We start from the raw sequence: 20,374 nt of genomic DNA, 5'->3' as shown, positions 1-20,374 counted from the left end.
CTACTGTCGTCACCTTTAGCAGATCAGCGAAGCGAGTCGTTACCACACGTAATAAAACGATCATACGCATGGAAGGTGCTTTAGCAGTCTGGATTGCCAACTGCCGGAAGAAGAACATAGCCTTGGATATGAACACCATCCGAACCAAGGCTTTGGGCTTGTATGAGAATTTTGCGGCAAAGGAACCTCAAGAAGACGATGGCGACCATGCTTAAGATGATGATGATGTAGATGAACCTCAACCAGGGACATCCACTGATTCCCAGCCTCAGAAACAACGTTTTTCCGCCAGCAAAGGATGGTTCGCGAAGTTTCAGAAACGCTTCGGCCTAAAAAGCGTTTCCCTGCATGGCGAGGCTGCTTCCGCTGACACTGCCGCTGCTGAAACTTACGCGAACGAGACGTTCAAGAACATTATCGCTGAAGGTGGATACAAGCCGGAACAAGTGTTTAATATGGATGAGACCAGCTTGTTTTGGAAGAGAATGCCGTCGCGAACTTTCCTGTTCAAAGAAGAAGCCAAAGCCTCTGGCTTTAAAGCATTCAAAGATCGTGTTACCCTCGTGATGTGTGGCAATGCTGCTGGATTTTTGCTAGAGCCGGGGCTTATTTACAAGTCGAAAAATCCTCGCGCTTTGAAAAATAAAAATAAGAATCTCCTTCCCGTGTACTGGATGCATAATCAAAAAGCATGGATTACAAAGATGCTGACCTCCAACTGGCTCCACCAGTGTTTTATCCTGCAAGTCAGTAAATATCTCGTAGAGAAGGGATTGCCATTTAAGATCCTTCTCCTTATGGATAACGCTGGTGGACACGCAACTGATCTGTTGCATGAGGGCATTCAGGTTGAGTTCCTGCCACCCAACACCACGTCACTAATTCAACCGATGGACCAGGGGGTTATCAGGGCGTTCAAGGCCCTCTACACGAAGAATACCTTGGCGGACCTCGTTGCGTGTGTGGATGCTGCCCAAGAAGATGAAGATGAAAATTTCAATTTGAAGGCGTACTGGGGAAAGTACACAATAGCCACGTGCCTGCAGAACATCCAGAAGGCACTGCAAGAAATGAAATCGGCTACTGTTAATGCGAGCTGGAAGAAGTTGTGGCCCCAGATTGTTTACGATGACGAGGGATTTACACCATCTGAGATTTAACACTCTGCAATACGCAAATCTGTGCAGTTGGCTGCGATAATTGGAGGTAACGGGTTTGGCGACATGACGACTAAAGATGTCGACGAGTTGTTGGACTGCCATTCCCAGCCGCTAACTGACGCAGACCTGGAAGACCTGACGAAATCGGCCAGTGAAGAAGACAGTGAAACGCAGGAAGAGACCCAAGAAAATGTCAAAGAAACGGGCTTAACATTAGAACGGCTTGCCAAGTTCTGCAACCATGTGAAGGAGGTGAAAGAAATGTCGCAAGAGTGGGACGAGGATATGGTTCAGTCTATGCAATTCTGCAACAAGATCGATGACGACATGACTCCCTACAGGATGCTCTTCGAGCGAAAAAAGAAGCAGCGGCAGCAACTTCCGATCACAATGTTCTTCCAGCCTCGCAAAAAAGAGCCAGTTCCTCCTGCTACTACGCCTTCGGAAGAAATTGAAGAGGTGTCCCAGGAAGAAGTTGAAGAGGTGTCCCAGGAAAAGACACCTCCGTCTGAAGAGACGTAAAATACTATCATTGGCTGCACAGTAGAAGACATCATCAGCTTCATCATCATCATTTCTACTGTGCAGCAAATTCATCGCCATCATCATCCAAGTTTTTCTTCAACTTCTTTCGTGGTGAGTACAGTAACAATCTTCATTTTTTTTATACATGTTTTACTTTAATATTCTAACATTTTAATATTTGTGCCTGTTTTAGTTTAGTATGCATTAAGTTAAAGGGAAGGTTTTAAAAGTCTGAATATACATGTTATAACCTATCATATTTTTTCGTTTAAAATTTACATTTACGTACGTAAAACAACTCTCTCTCTCTCTCTCTCTCGTAAATTTTTTTCCTGCTTTGCTACGTATGTACTGTATGATTTTATATAAATACGGTAAATAGTATTTGTAATAACATATTTTCTAAAAGCTTTTACTGTAATATCATTATTTATCACTTTCATCATGCGCGTTAAATGCCTTTGTTTGTTTATTACGATCGAAGATGGAGCGTACTTTATGACGCCGCCTGAACATAAAGAAAAACATTTCATTTGGAAGTCCTAAGAAAAATTAAGTAAATAAAACATTGGTAATAACAAAATCAACATACTGTACTGAATAATCAATATAATCGATGCAAAAACTAACCTATACACAGATGTGTAAATGCGTTTGTTTCTTCATTATGATCAGAGATAAACGTAAACAAAACATTGGTTGCCATTTTTTATAGTGCTTTTTGGCGTGTTTAGGAAACGCATGATATAAAATCGCCTTTAATATTTGTGCCTGTTTTAGTTTAGGGTACTGTAGTACATGCATTAAGTGTTCTGTACATTAAAGGGTAGTTTGTTAACAGTACTACGTACAAGGGAAGGTTTTAAAAGTCTGAATATACATGTTAAATAAATACGTAAATATGGTGTCACTACTTCGCGGATTTTCACCTATCGCGGTCGGGGTCTGGAACCTATCTACTGCGATAAACGAGGCCTCACTGTAATCGAAACATCGAATAATGATATATAGAATTTTTTAATAATTTTCAAAAAAAAATATGAGATACAGTGAACCCTCGTTTATCGCGGTAGATAGGTTCCAGACCCGCGCCGCGATAGGTGAAAATCCGCGAAGGTAGTGACAGCATATTTACCTATTTATTTAACATGTATATTCAGACTTTTAAAACCTACCCTTGTACGTAGTACTGTTAACAAACTACCCTTTAATGTACAGAACACTTAATGCATGTACTAACGTACCCTAAACTAAAACAGGCACAAATATTAAGGGCGACTTTATATCATGCGTTTCCTAAACACGCCAAAAAGCACGATAAAAAATGGCAACCAATGTTTTGTTTACGTTTATCTCTGATTATAATGAAGAAACAAACGCATTTACACATCTGTGTATACGTTAGTTTCTGCATCGATTATATTGATTATTCAGTACAGTATGTTGATTTGGTTATTACTAATGTTTTACTTAATTTTTCTTAGGACTTCCAAATGAAATGTTTTTCTTTATGACGCCGCCTGAAACGACGGCGTCATAAAGTACGCTCAGTAAACAAACTAAGGAATTTAACGCGCATGATGAAAGTGATAAATAATGATATTACAGTAAAAGCTTTAATAAAAATATGTTATTACAAATATTATTTACCTTATCTATATAAAATCATACATACGTAGCAAAGCAGGAAAACAATCTATGAGAGAGAGAGAGAGAGAGAGAGAGAGAGAGAGAGAGAGAGAGAGAGAGAGAGAGAGAGAGGAGAGAGGAGAGAGAGAGAGAGAGAGGGGAGGGGGGGGGGGGGGGGGAGAGAGGAGAGAGAGAGAGAGAGTTGTTTTACATACGTAAATGTAATTTTAAACAAAAAAAAAAATAGCCCCATTTCATATAAAATAGATTACAAATATTTTACTTTATCATATTACAGTAGTCTGTATAATACTGTAAAGTTCAGTACAGTATGTTGTTGTTAAAGTCGTGGGCGATGAATTCTCACGAAACAAAAACACGCCATTTGAGTACAACAGCTGATTCTCTCTCTCTCTCTCTCTCTCTCTCTCTCTCTCTCCTCTCTCTCTCTCTCTCTCTCTCTCTCTCTCTCTCTCTCTTCGTGTTATACAATACTTACATTTATATGAAGAAGCTAAAATTAGTTTTCTTAGTGTCAATTAAATACGAAACGAAATAATTAGGCCGAGTCTACATCCATTTCAATCATAGCTAAAAATTCGGCATCCGATTTCATCAGCAAACCACTATTTTTTGGGAAATATCATTTTATTCTAGAAAATTGCCACTCTTTAAATAGTTTAATTGCACATTAAGAAAGCGTGTACTTTTGTTTTTAAATTTCGGGTTTGTTTTAAAAATCGAGTATTGTTGACTTCTTTTTTTTTTTACTTTTGGCTGTGATTAGATCAGCTGTCATCTAGCTGCCACTCTTGAGTGTGTACGAATACACTAACAAAGTATCATTTATACCATTTCTTAACTTATTCAAACCGTCTACAGTATACAGTTGATATTACAATAAGCACCAATGTGTTATAACCTATCAATTTTTTTTGTTATTACATTTAAAAACACACACCACACACACACACACACACACACACACACTCTCTCTCTCTCTCTCTCTCTCTCTCTCTCTCTCTCTCTCTCATCTCCTCTCTCTCTCTCTCTCTCTCTCTCTCTCTCTCTCTCTCTCTCTCTCTCCTCTCTCTCTCTCTCTCTCTCTCTCTCTCTCTCTCTCTCCCTCTCTCTCTCTCTCTCTCTCTCTCTCTCTCTCTCTCTCTCTCTCCCTCTCTCTCTCTCTCCTCTCTCTCTCTCTCTCTCTCTCTCTCTCTCTCTCCTCTCTCTCTCTCTCTCTCTCTCTCTCCTCTCTCTCTCTCTCTCTCTCTCTCTCTCTCCTCTCTCTCTCTTCTCTCTCTCTCTCTCTCTCTCTCTCTCTCTCTCTCTCTCTCTCTCTCTCTCTCTCTCTCTCTCTCTCTCCTCTCTCTCTCTCTCTCTCTCTCTGTGGGCTACTTTGAACTACCTCCCATTCCTTACCTCTCTCTATCTCTCTAACAAATGATATCTTTGTTGCTCCTCAAAGTTTCATCTATATTGAAAATCAATCACGATTCAATTTTCCTTACTTTCTCCAATCTCGCACCATCGGTCACTTCGCGGTATTTTCGATATTTCTGGAAAATCCGCGATATATGTATATACATGGGTTATGAAAAAAATCCGCGAAGTGGTGAATCCGCGATGGTCGAACCGCGAAGTAGCGAGGGTTCACTGTACAACTGAATTAAAAACAAAAATGCACGAGAGAGAGAGAGAGAGAGAGAGAGAGAGAGAGAGAGAGAGAGAGAGAGAGAGAGAGAGAAAGAGAGAGAGAGAGGAGAGCGTATTCCTTTTATAAATAATAAGGTCTATAAACGAACTGTATGGAAAATGTGATACCCTATAACATATTGGCGCTGAGGTAATATGCATTATGAAGAAATTTCCAATGTCAAGAAGATTATATAAATCAGTGTTATTCACACTATATGTATGTGCTCATAATAGTAATACGGCAGCGTGACTTTGAGATCAGCTGAAGCCAACCGAAAGTAAATTAGAAGTATTTGTTGATTATTGATATGCTCAAGAAATTGAAAAATAAAATATAAACGTTCTCTAATAAACCACAATTAAACACAGTAATGTCTAATGAAATATAAAGGATTAATATTGAACTACAACACTGTATGAAGCTTTAAAAATGAACTACCCGTATGCGATTGCGAGAGCGAGCACACACACACACATACACACAGAAAGAGCTACAACGATTTCGCATTATACTAATGATTAGACGAACTGTATGGAAACTGATTTCCTGTAACATATTGGCGTTGATGTAATATTCATCATGAAGATATTTCTAAGAAGTTAAGAAATGATAAAAAAATATGCCATATGTATGTACGCCATATTTTGATACGGTAGGTAGCGGCACTTTCAGATCAGCTGATCATAACCAAAGGTAAACAAAATTTTCAGTACTCGATTGTAAAATGCTTCCAAAATTGATGAATAAAATACAATAATGCATTTATAGAGCATATGATATCCTATGGAACAAGAAAATGGAATAATGATAGACAGTAAGAAAATATTGACAAAATATGATCCAGACGATCGCCGAATCATAACGTATCAAAATAAATCTACGGAAACTTCACTTTTCAAGTTCGACATACGGCCAACTCGACTTACGACTCATCTCTCGGTCCCTATCTCGGTCGTAAGTCGAGCAATACCTGTATATGGGACAATACTTTTAAAAGATTCAGAGCCTCAAAACATTTAGCTTTTAATGCTTTTAAGTGAGAAACCCATGTAAGCCTACAATCAAATATCAACCCTAAAAATTTAGCTTCACTTGCACATGGGATCCGTTGACCTTTGATGTATACAGTATATCCGGGTCTAGATGTATTCCCCGGATACGACAGAAATGGACAATTGTAGTTTTACTTATTGAGAACTTAAATCCATTCATATCGGCCCACTGGATAATTTTTTTCAAAAGAGAGTTGTATTTTTCTCTCAACCATTGTCATTCTAGCTCCAGCAAATGATATGGAGAGATCATCCACAAATAATGTTGCGAGAACATCCGGGCAATGACTGAGGATATTCCATTAATTGCTAGTGCAAAAAGGGTTACACTCAGCCACACTACCCTGAGGAACTCCTCCTTCCTGGTATTTACTCAGCTGATAGAGTAATTCCCCGAACTCTCACTTGGAAAACTATGTGAAAGAAATGACTGAACAAATAGTGGTAGCTCTCCTCTTAATCCAAACTCATGGATTCTTTTAAGTATACCATATCTCCCTGTGGTATCATATGCCTTTTCAAGATTAAAAAAAGACTGTCACACGGTGCTGTTTGGAAGCAAAAGCTTCACAAATGGAGGACTCAAGTCGTATCAGCACATCAGTCGTTGAGTGCATTTTAATGAATCCACATCGAATGGGTGATAAAATACCTTTCTTTTCAAGGTACCACATCAGTCTTACATTGACCATCTTCATGATTTTGCACAAACAAGATGTCAATGCAATTGGCCTATAATTTGCTGCTAAAAACTTGTCCTTACCGGGTTTTAAAAAGGCTAAAATAATGGCTAGTTCCTAAATACTTGGATAACTATGATCATGCCATATTCTATTAAAAATGCTTAAAATAAATAACTTTGTATTAAAGGGTATGCGTTTAATCATTGCATATGGAATTCCATCGGGTCCAGGGGCTGTATCGTTACACGTAGCAAGAGCAGAATCAAATTCTCTTTCAGTAAATGGAGAATTGTATGACTCTTGCCTTCTTGTTGCAAAATTTAAAACTTTCTTTTCTTCAATGCTCCTATACTGGTGACCAGGAACTTTTTCACACTTGCACGATACATTTGAAATATGGTCAGCTAGGGCATTGCTAACTTCGGTTGCTGCAGTCGTATACTAGCCATTTACCTTTAACACTGGTGGTGGGCTTGGGGTGAATTTGCCTGATATCTTTTTGACTCTCCTCCACACAGATGATGTTGGTGTTCTACTGTTAATGGAGGAAACAAATGACATCCAAGACTGCCGCTTAGCTTCTTTCATGGCACGACGGAACTGTGTTCTACATTTCTTGTATATGACTAAATTCTCCTTCGTACGGCGCATGCGCAATCGATTTAAAGACTTTCTTGTGGCTCTGTGCAGGGCAGTTAGTTCTGATGACCACCAGGGGACTGGTCATCGTCTGAATATTCCTGTTGTTTTGGGAATGGAACTGACTCCTGCTGTGTGAAGAGTTCCATTAAGTAAGTCTATGGCATCATCATTATTATTATTATTATTATTATTATTATTATTATTAATTGCTAAGCTAGAACCCTAGTTAGAAAAGCAGAATGCTATAAGCCCAGGGGCTCCAACAGGGAAAATAGCTCAGTGAGGAAAGGAAAGAAGGAAAAAATAAATATTTCAAGAATAACATTAAAATAAATATCTCCTATATAAACTATAAAAACTATAACAAAACAAGAGGTAGAGAAATTAGATAGAATAGTGTACCCGAGTGTACCCTCAAGCAAGAGAACTCTAACCCAAGACAGTGGAAGACCATGGTACAGAGGCTATGGCACTACCCAAGACTAGAGAACAATGGTTTGATTTTGGAGTGTCCTTCTCCAGAAGAGTTGCTTACCATAGCTAATGAGTCTCTTCTACCCTTAAGAAGAGGAGAGTAGCCACTGAACAATTACAGTGCAGTAGTTAACCCCTATAATGAAGAAGAATTGTTTGGTAATCTGAAGTGTTGTCAGGTGTATGAAGACAGAGGAGAATCTATAAAGAATATGCCAGAGTATTCGGTGTATGTGTAAGCAAAGGGAAAGTGAACCTTAACCAGAGAGAAGGATCCAATGTAGTATTGTCTGGCCAGTCAAAAGACCCCATAACTCTCTAGCGGTAGTATCTCAACGGGTGGCTGGTGCCCTGGCCAACCTATTACCTAAAAACTGTTCTGCATTTCCTTCAATTTCACTTAACTCCCGAAATCTATCCCAGTCCGCCTTATCAAGATTCCATCAAGGTGATCTCTGTAAAGGTGGACCATTGTTGGTGTTTATAATGATAGGTGCATGATCACTAGTATGCCAATCATCTAATGTTCTCCAATTAAAATCGAGAAGACAGTTAGAGCTTGCAATTGATAGGTCAATGCAGGTCAAGGTACCTGTCTGAACATGAAAATGTGTGGGCTCTCCTGTATTAAGGAGTCCGACATCTTCATTCTCCAAAATTGATGATATAATATCACCCCTTGCGTTTGCCAAAACATCACCCCATAAAGGATGTCTACTATTAAGATCTCCAAGTAAGAGAAAAGGTTGTGGGAGTTGTTTAATTACCTCTGCTATATTATCATATGAGATGTTATCATTTGGAGGCATGTAAAGAGAACAGATTGTGTATTTTCTACCTATATCAATCTGTACAACCACTGCCTGCAGAGGGGTACAGATAGACAAAGATATTTGGGGAACATCTCGACGAACGTATATGACTTCCCCCATGGCTCCCTGCTCGTTGATCATATAGTGTCCTATAGCTAACATACTCTCGAGGACAAGGAGTATTACCATCGAGCTTGCTTTCTTGTAGACATACAGTTATAGGGGAGTGCTCACGTATGAGCTTGAGTTATTCATATTTCGCCCTTAAACCCTGGCAATTCCATTGCAGAATGGAGGAAAAAACTATGGTTTATTTTTTGGAAGACACCTTAGATGAAGTCTTCCCATTGGCAATATTTGATCTAACAATATTTCCCGGTGGTATCTCTAGAGAGGATCTTGATATAGTGGGTTTTGTGTTCCTCTTTTTCTTTGTGTCCTTTTGATCTAATTGTTGAGGAGGATGATGGACCTCAACTTGAATTTCTGATTGGTTCAATTTACCTTCTAGTTGATAAGAAACATCAGCAGGCAAGATATCAAATTTATTTGAAGTCATGACTTTAATGTTTCTTATGGTAGGAAGCAAGAGAGATGGAGGTGTCTCTCTCTTTTTCGATTAAAAGGTTGTGATCTTTCAGGTTTTTGCACCTTCCCCACTACAGGTTCACCAGGGAAATTTGTTTCAAGTGGAACCTCTATCAGATCAGACAAGGACACGGCCTGAGAGAGGTTTGTACTATTGTTTAGAATCGGAGTAGTTGGCTTTTGAATAACTTTCAGATCTTTAAGTATCTGTTTTGATTTTTCTACAATTTCTGGATATAGATTTTCGATGGGGCTTTCAACCTCTTTAACTACTTTCATTTGTTTCTTTATCTTTGAAGTAGAGATATAATTCTTGTCTGTGTGGTTTGGCAAGTTTTTCTTCAGAACCATTGAAAAAGGTTGCACTGGTCTTATCTGCTTTTCAAGAGCTCTTTTACGAGCCTCTTTAAAAGTAACCCTTTCCATGGTCCTAATGGCCTGAATTTCTTTTTCAAAAATAAACTTAACACAGCTTTTACATGTCGCTAGATGTGCTTCCCCACAATGTATACAATTAGGGTTTTCTATGCATACTCCATGACTACTTTTTCCACAGTTGGCACAAACAGCTGGCTTATTATTTAGTTTTTCCTAGCATTTCTGCCTTAAATGGCCATACATTTAGCAATGATAACATTGCAATGGTGAAGGGATATATGGTTTTACCTTCAAAGATAGCCAACCAGCTTTTATAACATTTGGTAATCTGCATTGATCAAATGTTATAATCATAGTAGCAAGAGGAATACGTTGTTCTCCAACTCTCTCTCATTCTGACTACTTTTACTACTCCTTGACTTTTCAGTTCATCCTCAATTACTTTTTCCTCTATATCCAGCAATTCTGGAGCATATATCACACCTCTACTCTGGTTGAAAGTAGGGTGCGAAACGTATTTTACACTATGACCATCCAATGTTGTAAGTGTTTTTAACCTTTCACCTTGTAATGGGGATAGTGTCTCTATCAAGAGACTTCCATTTCCCTAGGGTAGAATTTTTGGCTGCCCTCCACATAAAGTAACCCTTTCCCTATTAACTTTCAAAACATTTACACTCTCATTTCTTATGTTTTCAAATTTTAAGATAAAAAAACTTTCATAATTCACTACTTCATAGTGACCAGGTAATACTACTGTACTACTTTTCTATATCTTTCTGTACTGTCATTTTTCACTCTCTCTCTCTTCTTCTCTAATGTTTTCTTATTATTCACATGACGTGAATAAGGTTCTAATGTAACAATATTAGAACCCGAGTTGGCGCTGTCTATACCGAGGTCCATGTTTGTATTTTCCAGGTCGTCAACAGAGGGGTTGGTGTTTTTTTTTAAAAGGCAAGCCGGGTTATCCACATCTTATCGGAGGTGGTCAGTCCTCCTACACGAGAAGAGGCTTCAGCGGGGACCAATCTTCTATTAGAGAGGGGCAGCCTCTCTTAAAGTGGGCGTACAATGGTCAGTGGGGGTGGTTAGCCAATGCCTGGCGTCACCCATTACCAGCAAATCTGGGCGACTTACAACCATATCACTGGAGCCCAACTCTTAACAGACTTGGTTTGCACCCAATGGGGACTACCAGAGAGTGATGGCGTCTAAATTGGCACAGGTTGAGATGGAATGCCGTCCATCCCACACCATGCCAAATCCAAAGCAGCAGCCAAAGTATAATCAAACAAGCCAAAGTCATCAACAATATCATGCCCAAAAGGAAGAAATGGGAGAAAAAAAAAGAATTAACCAAAAGGAAAGGAGAAAGTGCTGACTGACTTAGTTGGATCAACAGTTGGGCACCAAGGTCCAGTGGGAAAGTGGTTCCCACTATTCATTAGAGCCCAGCTGCTTATCCCTAAGCCCCCATCCTCATCAAGGCTTCAGCATCTTGGGGGCCTGCTCATGAACTTGCCTCAGTTACAGCCAGGTTTACCGGGGAAAGCTTGAAAGTCTGCTCATGGAGTTTACATACTATGCAGCAAACAATCTGAAAGAAAAAGAACATGAAAACAGCCAGTTTATGAAGCTGCAGAGACATACAAATGTACTGTACAATCACTGTGGCCGAAATCAAAGAGAGTGCTTAGGTTAACTGGTGAAGCCTACCCTTCACCCACCAGCAACTACTACCACCTCATTTAAAAGTTTTAACAGTCATTTCTATCTTCGCTGAATCCATACTCCTAATAAAGGACAATAGTTTGTACTGTATTTGCATAGGAACAAAAACAAGTAACAGATTATCATGTTAAAAAAATAAATACAGCAATAATCTCAAGTACGTATCTTTACACGGGAGTTAGTGGAGTTTACTGAAGATAAAACACAATTTGCAATATCTTACGTAAAATGAAACATTAAAAATAAAATTAATATTGTTTGAGTTTTGCTGATCATGGTTTGGACTGAAATGCTGTCTGGGATAACCCAGTATTCAAAGAAAAGTAGATGGAAATATTTACACGTCAAAAGATACAAAATTACAATACTGTACTGTACAAAAAAGTTGAAATACTATATATTCTATTTACAGGAACAAGACCATCCTTTTTGTAATACTCAGCTCAATGCAAAATGAAATTACAAAAATTAAAACAATTCATTTATCTACCAACTGCATGCCCAAAGAATGTTAAAATAACCAATTATCAAAACCATCACCATCCACATTTAAACAGATTTGCCTTATAATTACCAAGTTACGACAGTAACTTCTGGCTTATGCATACAGTATTCTATCATATTTCCAAAACACCACCATAGTTATATTCAACCAATTCAAGGAGAATCAATAGATGACTTGACACATGAATACCATCAGCTTCAAATTACCTGCAACATTTCATGAGGCGATACATGAGCTTTGAAATTCCTAGGATTCCACAGTTTCCGCACCAGTTCCCCAAATCTTGTTATAAGTGGGAACATAGCTAGGCCCTGGGTACCTGGTGCATGGTGTATATGACTATAATTGCTTGGGTCCAGGAAATAATTCCGTAGAGGTTCAATATTTGAAAGGGCCTAGAATGAATAAATTTATATTATAAATATGAGCTTTTGTACTATATAAAAAATACTTTTAATAGGACAAACTTGTAATCATTTTTATTTTTCCTAGCATACAAACATTCCACTATTTATATTGGGTATATTGTTTTCGGCAAAGCTGAACTAGCCATGATAATTTTAAGTGAGGGATAACTACCGCCCCCACTAGTTGGCGGGTGGGGGTAGCCCGGCTACCTCATTCACTCACACACCTGGGTTAAGTAACCACTTTGCTTACTGGCAGGACTTCTTGGTGGACAGGGTAGCGGGCCAATCTGTATAAAAAGTGGAATATTTGTATGCTAGGAAAAATACAAATTACAGTATTACAAATTTGTCATTTGTTCCAGCACAAATACAAAACTTCCACTATTTATATTGGGTAGACTCACTCTTAGGAGGGAGGAAGTCCTTACCAACTGGCTTTCGTATTTTAACCCGGGATTCTCTCTACTTCGAACCCGGGATTCTCTCTACTTCGGTAAGCCGAAAGTAGTAAAAACCCTACCCTGGTTTATTGTATAGCCCTTGTTGGCAAAAAGATTCCTTGCACTCACATGTACTTGCCCATAATGGGAGATGGAATCCCTCGAGAATTGTCTAGTGTGAACCCACAGGAATCATGCGACAAAAAGCATGACGAGAACCTCAAGGAACTATGTCATAGCTGCCTCGTGGGCGATGGAATCTCTCGGGCAAAGTGTCGTGTGACCCCACGGGGTTCACACGACCAAGGATGACGAGAACCCGAAGGAGCTAAGTCATCGCTATCCGGAGGGAGATGGAATCTCCTCAGGAAATGTATCATGTGAACCCTAAACAGGGTTCTCGTGACGAAAAAGATAATGAGAACCCCAAGAAACTACGTCATCGTTACCTGGAAGGAGATGGAATCCCTTAGGCAACATGTCGTGTGATACCGCGACCAAGGATGACAAGAACCCGAAGGAACTATGTCCTCGTTACCTGGAGGGAGATGGAATCCCTCAGGCAATGTGGTATTGTGAACCCTGTGGTGACAAGAAGGATGACAAGAACCAGGAGGAACTACGTCATCGCAACTTGGAGGGGATAGAATCCCTAGTGTCGCATGAATCCGAAGATTCTCTGTTATGTGAGTCGACAGACTCAGCATAACGGCGGTCACAAGAGCCCATTCAAAGTAACTAGAGTTGCGAGAACCTGAGAGCTCAAGCAACTGGAACCGTAAGGTCCCGGGTTACGAGAGCCGGAAGGCTTCAAGCAACCTGAACCCGAAAGCTCGGTGTCCCGTAAGCCCGATGACCTAACAAGACGAGGACCCGAAGATTCCGGGTTGTGAGAGCTCAAAGGCTCCAAGCAACGAGAGCTCGAAGACCCGAAGTCATGCAAGCCCAATGCGTGACAGTCACAAGATCCCAAAGGCTAAACGCGTTGAGGACCCGAAGGTCCACAAGTTCCAAGAGAGACCAAGGGCTCAGCATTACAGGAACCAAAAGGTCATGGGTTGCTAGAACCCGAGGGTTTAGAGTAACTAGGGTTGCAAAAGCCCGAAGGCTCAACGCAATGGGAACCCGAAGCTTTCGGACAATGAGAACCAGAAGGATCAATGTGACTAAGACCCAAAAGCCCCAGGTTACAAGAACCCAAAGGAACAACGATTCTGGAACCGAAGGTTTGGTGTCCCGCAAGCCCAAAGGTTTAGCGAAACGAGGACCCGAAGGTCCGATGTTGCGAGAACCCAAAAAAACAGTGTACAGTGAACCCTCGCTACTTCGCGGTTCGACCATCGCGGATTCACCACTTCGCGGGTTTTTTTCATAACCCATATATATATACATATCGCGGATTTTCCGGAAATTTTGAAAATACCGCGATATATGAAGACCCCAAATACGATATTTCGTTACCTGTAATTCCATTAATACTGTAATTAATAATCTCTGCTCTTACTGATTCTTCACGGCATTACATATGACATATAATTCAGCACAGAAAGAAATTAAACACGAAAAGAGAATGTGATCATACGATAATTCAGTACTGTATACAGTACGTAGTAAAATTAAATCGAACATGAAACGCAAATCAGATGCAGTCATACCATATTAGAATGGTGTAAGGCTGCTGATGGCTACTAGTGTACTACAAATGTAATGGATGTGCTTCTTTTCCATGAATCTTTTGTATGTATACGTACGTAGTACTGCATCCAATAATATTCTTTGTTGCAAAAAATCACATTTCAAATAAGCGTGAGAGAGAGAGAGAGAGAGAGAGAGAGAGAGAGAGAGAGAGAGAGAGAGAGAGAGAGAGAGAGAGAGAGACACACATCCTACAACAAAAGCGTAAAATAGCGTACGTAAAGCTGTATTATTATTATTATTATTATTATTATTGTTATTGTTGTTATTAAAATTTTTATTATTATTATTATTATTATCATTATTATTATTATTATTATTACAGTATCATTATTTATTATTATTATTATTATTATTATTATTACTGTACAGTATACTGTATGCAGGGTATCTTGTACTTTGAATTGGTAACCTACGTAGCATATAAGACGGGTTGTGATTGGTTCAAGCGCTGATAGATGACGAATCAGAACTCAAGTTTTGTTATCTAGCCTGTGATTGGTGTTTTGCCCGCATCTCCAACTTCCAGCATCTACATTTTCGCGGTCACTTTGTCTCCCGCCGTATCGCTGTTTAGACGTTAAGTTATTGTGAACTTTAATCTGTGCTGTGCGTGACTGTTTTAAGTTGAACTTTCTGTTAAACCCTACTGTACAATGCCTCCCAAGCGTCCTGCTTCTACTAAGGCTGGTAGTGAGCCTAAACGCCACCGAAAGATGATGACGATTGCTGAGAAGGTGACGCTTCTCGATATGTTAAAAGACGGTAGAAGTTACGCGGCCGCAGACCTCGAAGACCTGACAAAATCAGCCAGTGAAGAAGACAGTGAAACACAGGAAGAGATCCAAGAAAATGTCGAAGAAACGGGCTTAACATTAGAACAGCTTGCCAAGCTCTGCAAGCTTGCGAAGGAGGTGAAAGAAATGTCGCAAGAGTGGGACGAAGATATGGTTCGTTCTATACAATTCTGCAACAAGATCGATGAACACATGACTCCCTACAGGATGCTCTTGCGAAAAAAATAAGCAGCGGCAGCAACTTCCGATCACAATGCCCTCGGAAGAAATTGAAGAAGTGTCTCAGGAAGAAGTTGAAGAGGTGTCCCAGGAAAAGACACCTCCGTCTGAAGAGACGTAAAATACTGTACTATCATTGGCTGCACAGTAGAAGACATCATCAGCTTCATCATCATCATTTCTACTGTGCAGCAAATTCATCGCCATCATCATTCAAGTTTTTCTTGAACTTCTTTCATGGTGAGTACAGTAACAATCTTTATTTTTTACTTTAATATTCTAACATTTTAATATTTGTGCCTGTTTTAGTTTAGTACTGTATGCTTTAAGTTAAAGGGAAGGTTTTAAAAGTCTGAAGAGTATACATGTTGTAACCTAGCATATTTTTTTTGTTTAAAATTTACATTTACGTACGTAAAACAAAACAATCAATCAATCAATCAATCAATATCTCTCTCTCTCTCTCTCTCTCTCTCTCTCTCTCTCTCTCTCTCTCTCTCTCTCTCTCTCTCTCTCTCTCTCTCGTAAATTGTTTACCTGCTTTGCTACGTACAGTATGTACTGTATGATTTTATATAGAGATACGGTAAATAATATTTGTAATAACATATTTTCTAAAAGCTTTTACTGTAAATATCATTATTTATCACTTTCATCATGCGTGTTAAATGCCTTCTTTGTTTACTGAGCGTGGTTGTTTACTGAGCGTACTTTATGACGCCGCCGTTTCAGGCGGCGTCATAAAGAAAAACATTTCATTTGGAAGTCCTAAGAAAAATTAAGTAAAACATTGGTAATAACAAAATCAACATACTGTATAATCAATATAATCGATGCAAAAACTAACCTATACAGTACACAGATGTGTACAGTACACTAAATGCGTTTGTTTCTTCATTATGATCAGAGAAACATAAACAAAACATTGGTTGCCATTTTTTATCGTGCTTTTTGGCGTGTTTAGGAAACGCATGATACTGTATAAAATCGCCTTTAATATTTGTGCCTGTTTTAGTTTAGGGTACTGTAGTACATGCATTAAGTGTTCTGTACATTAAAGGGTAGTTTGTTAACAGTACTACGTACAAGGGAAGGTTTTAAAAGTCTGAATATACATGTTAAATAAATAGGTAAATATGGTGTCAATACTTCGCGGATTTTCACCTATCGCGGTCGCGTCTGGAACCTATCTACCGCGATAAACGAGGGTTCACTGTAACAGAAGCCCGAAGGCTCCGGATCAAGCAAGATCGATTCGAGTTAGTCACAAAGCCAAGAAGGGACATCACGACTTGAACCTGGCAGGCTCAAAAAGGCGTCTCCTACCACTGGGGGAGGAGCACGCCCTGGATGGAGAGGGTAAAAAAACCTCCATCACCCAACGAACCACCACAGGGGAACGTCTAGCAGATACTACCTGAGGGGGAGGCTGCTCAAGCTCGAGAGATTCCTCACCCAGGGGGGGGGGAAGGTTTGTTCTCCCAAAGGAGAACATCGCTTAGTAAAAACACACTATCCCCACCCTTGTGGGAGAAGTGTAAGCGTAAGGAGACTGCTGACCACAAGCAGTTCTCTCTCGCAAACAAGAGATGTTCCTCTGGAGGAGGAACATGCCTAGGACTTTGCTCTCTTACCGCCTCTGGAGGAGAAGCAACGTCTTTGGCGTCAGCCACGAGACCAAGGTCAGACCGACAGGCCGCAGCATCTGCGACAACCAGAAGGTTCATAAGGGCGTCTCCTACTGCAGTGGAAGGAGAAAGCCCAGGGAGAAGAGGGGTCAGAAACTCCTCCAGACAGACCCCAAAAAAACATCTAGCAGGAACCTCCGGAGGGGGTCTGCTCTGTCACAAAAACCTGAACAAACTTTTTCTCATGAATGAGAGGAATGTTCTCCCAAAGGACAACATCGCCTAGAACTAGTTTTCCCCTAGCCCAATGGGAGAAACATAGACGTAAATCATGTGTTGGACATTGAACAATCTCTCGCAGATGAGACAAGTCCTCCCGAAGGAGGACCTTGCCTTGGACTTTGCTTTCCCCCAGCCTAATGGAAAGAATCAGTCTTCAGCGACAAGATAGCAGGTACTAATCTTAGTCGAGTTGTCAGCAATTATCCCCGAAAGAGGGAAGGTTGCTAAACGGTTGATGAAGGGAAGCTTCGGGAAAGCATCCCAGCACCAGGGTAGGTTAACTCTCCCTCAAAAGGGAAAGTTCTCCAACCCCTGGAGGCAAACCTCCTTGTAGTGCTCTCTGCTTCCCTTCTATAATCGTAGTTCAAGTTGAAGGTCGGCATCAAGTGCAACCTCGTAACCAGCGAGCAGCTCACAAGCTGCCACCGGTAGCACCGGACAGACCGGAGCGATAGACTCCACAGGAACGAACGGATCTGCTTCTACGTCGGCTGTTTTAGCCGAACAAAGAAGAACGGCATCTCTATAAGAGGAACAAATAAATTATGATGAATACTGTACATATCATAAAACTGCTGAAAAAAAAATAAATAAGAAGTTAACAAATTTACCTTGAGAACTGAAGAAACTAATAGGGAGCGACACCTAATCCACGAATGGGAAAGGTGAACCACCTCCCCCTGAGGAACTCCTGGCCATTCATGTAAGAGGGAGGGCAGCAAGTAAGGGAGTAGTAGTATCAACACAAAGACAACTCCCTTACGGCGAGACTGCCGCAATACGCTGTCACACAAACAGCGTTGTGATCAAAGTTACATATATATATAAAAACAATTGTGATGTTTTCATAAATATAATGAAAAAAGAACAGAATTAACTGTAAAATAAACAAAGCCAGTCAAAATCGGGAGAGCGTGGGCAGTATGTCCATCTCTACTGGGCCAAAAAAGTAAAGTGGTTACTCAACCAAGGTGTATGCGTGAGCAAGATAGCCGGGTAGTTAGCGAGTGCAGTTGTTATCCTCACTTTAAATTATCATGGTTAGCTCAGCTTCGCCAAAAACAATATACCCAATATAAATAGTGGAAGGTTTGTATATGCACTGAAACAATTTAAATATACAGTACAGTATAAAGTATATTTCAAGCAATTTACTTTTATCCCCCAAAAAATACAAATAGCAATTATCTAAAGTCATTACCTGTAACACCACATTACAATAATCATTAGCCTTAATGTTATTAAGACCAACAATTCCTGGCAAGTACAGCGTTCCATCATATGCTCGACTCATTTTACTCTGATTAACTTTATGTAGAATGTAATCCTTACTGAATGTTGGATTTACAACAAAGATGATATCATTTAAGGATGAATCTGAAAATAAAAAGGTTGTAAAAGAATATCGGAAGCAGTCAATAAAATAACATTAATTAGTATCTGTACTCTGAAATTACAAGCAATACATTGGTAAAAAAATCATTATAAAGCATATAACTTCAATTCTAATTTACAATTATTTCTATCTGTATGATCTAAAGAAAACTCTAGATAAGTAAACATTAAACAATACAGTAATATCACATTCCTAGATCCCTGCGCATAATATTTAATATTCAAAATTCAGCAAATTTCGCAGACCAATGAAACGAGCAAGTCATTCCCACTGCTTACAAAAGTTGAAAACAAACACACTTACCTATGATTTCATAATTATCAGGTAAGCAATAAAATCTAAGAGTTTGAAGGTTGAGATACACACGGTGTCCATCTGACACACTGTGAGTGTATGCATGTGTGTTGGGGCCACGACCTAAAGAAAAAAAATCAAAATAAACATAGCTTTATACATTGATAGAGCAGGTTACAATCTAAAATGACAAATTCGAAGATAATTTGTATTTTTCCTAACCATACAAACCTTAGCTATTTACAAAGGGTATTACTCTTAGCGAAGCTGAAATGACGAGCCAATAGTTTTTAACGAGGGTTAATTACCCCCCCCCCCGCTCTAGTTAGCGGGGGAGGGGGGGGGGGGGTAGCTTGCTACCCCTCCCCCCTCCACACACCGGTGACTTGCTTCACTTCACTTAGAGGTAGGACTTGACCTGGGGGTCAGGGATGGCGGGCACATATGTGTAAATAGCTAAGGTTTGTATGGTTAGGAAAAATACAAATTATCTTTGAATTTGTTATTTGTTCCGTAACCGAAATACAAACCACGCTATTTACAAAGGGTGACTTACCCCTTAGGAAGGGTGGAAAGTCCCCAGCCTTACTGACTTCGGCTTGCCCGGGGGCTCGATCCCTCAGTGAGCAGCACTAGAGAGAGGGAACCCCTGTACCTCACAGGTTCCTAGCATCGCTAGGAACGAGTGGCCTACATAAGTAGTGTGAGGAGGAGAGTGTGACTCGTCCTATGAAGTTGACCTTGAGACCTTCAGATAGGAATTCTAGGATAGGACATTCCCCATACCACCTCGTCAGGGTATGGGAGACGCAACAGTATTAAGCTTAATACTAGGAGCACAAAGAAGCATGGGTTACCTGCAGAGGTCGAGGTCAGCTATGCGAGGACCAGGATGCTGCTTCCCCAAGAGAGGGGAGAATGAAGAAAGAAGTAAGGGTCAGACATACTCATTCATTCACACAGACTAAGACCGGGTAACAACGCCCTCAACCTACTGCTACTTGTCCAAAAAGGAGCCTGAGGTTAGACCAGCTGTTGTGCAGCCACCACAGGGCCGATAGAGAACGTATCGAGGCTCCTGTGGGTCACGTCTTGCAGGTAGTGGGCTGTGAAGGTCGTTTGACGCTTCCAGACCCCAGGTTGAAGTACCTGCGTCACAGAGAAGTTTCTCTTGAAGGCCAGGGAAGTAGCAATACCCCTGACATCGTGGGCCCGAGGGCGACGTGACGGAGGAGGGTCAGGATTCAGGGCATGGTGGCTAACCCTTCGAATCCAAGCAGAGATGGTGTTCCTGGTGACCCTCCTCTTTGTCCTGCCTGTGCTCACAAACAAAGC

General features: G+C 40.3%; 1 protein-coding gene across 2 annotated transcripts in view; it reads right to left on the bottom strand.

Moving 5' to 3' along the window:
- The window catches only part of Usp39 (ubiquitin specific protease 39), a 108,043-nt gene that overhangs the window by 61,780 nt on the left and 25,889 nt on the right, over nt 1-20,374 (bottom strand). For both annotated transcript variants that reach the window (XM_068383496.1, XM_068383495.1), the window contains exons 3-5: nt 19,049-19,162; nt 18,551-18,726; nt 12,085-12,273 (exon numbers count right to left, since the gene is read on the bottom strand). In XM_068383496.1, coding sequence (XP_068239597.1) covers nt 12,085-12,273; nt 18,551-18,726; nt 19,049-19,162 — 479 coding nt within the window. The remainder of the gene's footprint in view (nt 1-12,084; nt 12,274-18,550; nt 18,727-19,048; nt 19,163-20,374) is intronic.

Source organism: Palaemon carinicauda, chromosome 11 (genome assembly GCF_036898095.1).
Source record: "Palaemon carinicauda isolate YSFRI2023 chromosome 11, ASM3689809v2, whole genome shotgun sequence".
NCBI classification, from domain to species: Eukaryota; Metazoa; Arthropoda; class Malacostraca; order Decapoda; family Palaemonidae; genus Palaemon; species Palaemon carinicauda.
This window is presented reverse-complemented; position numbering and strand designations above follow the sequence as displayed.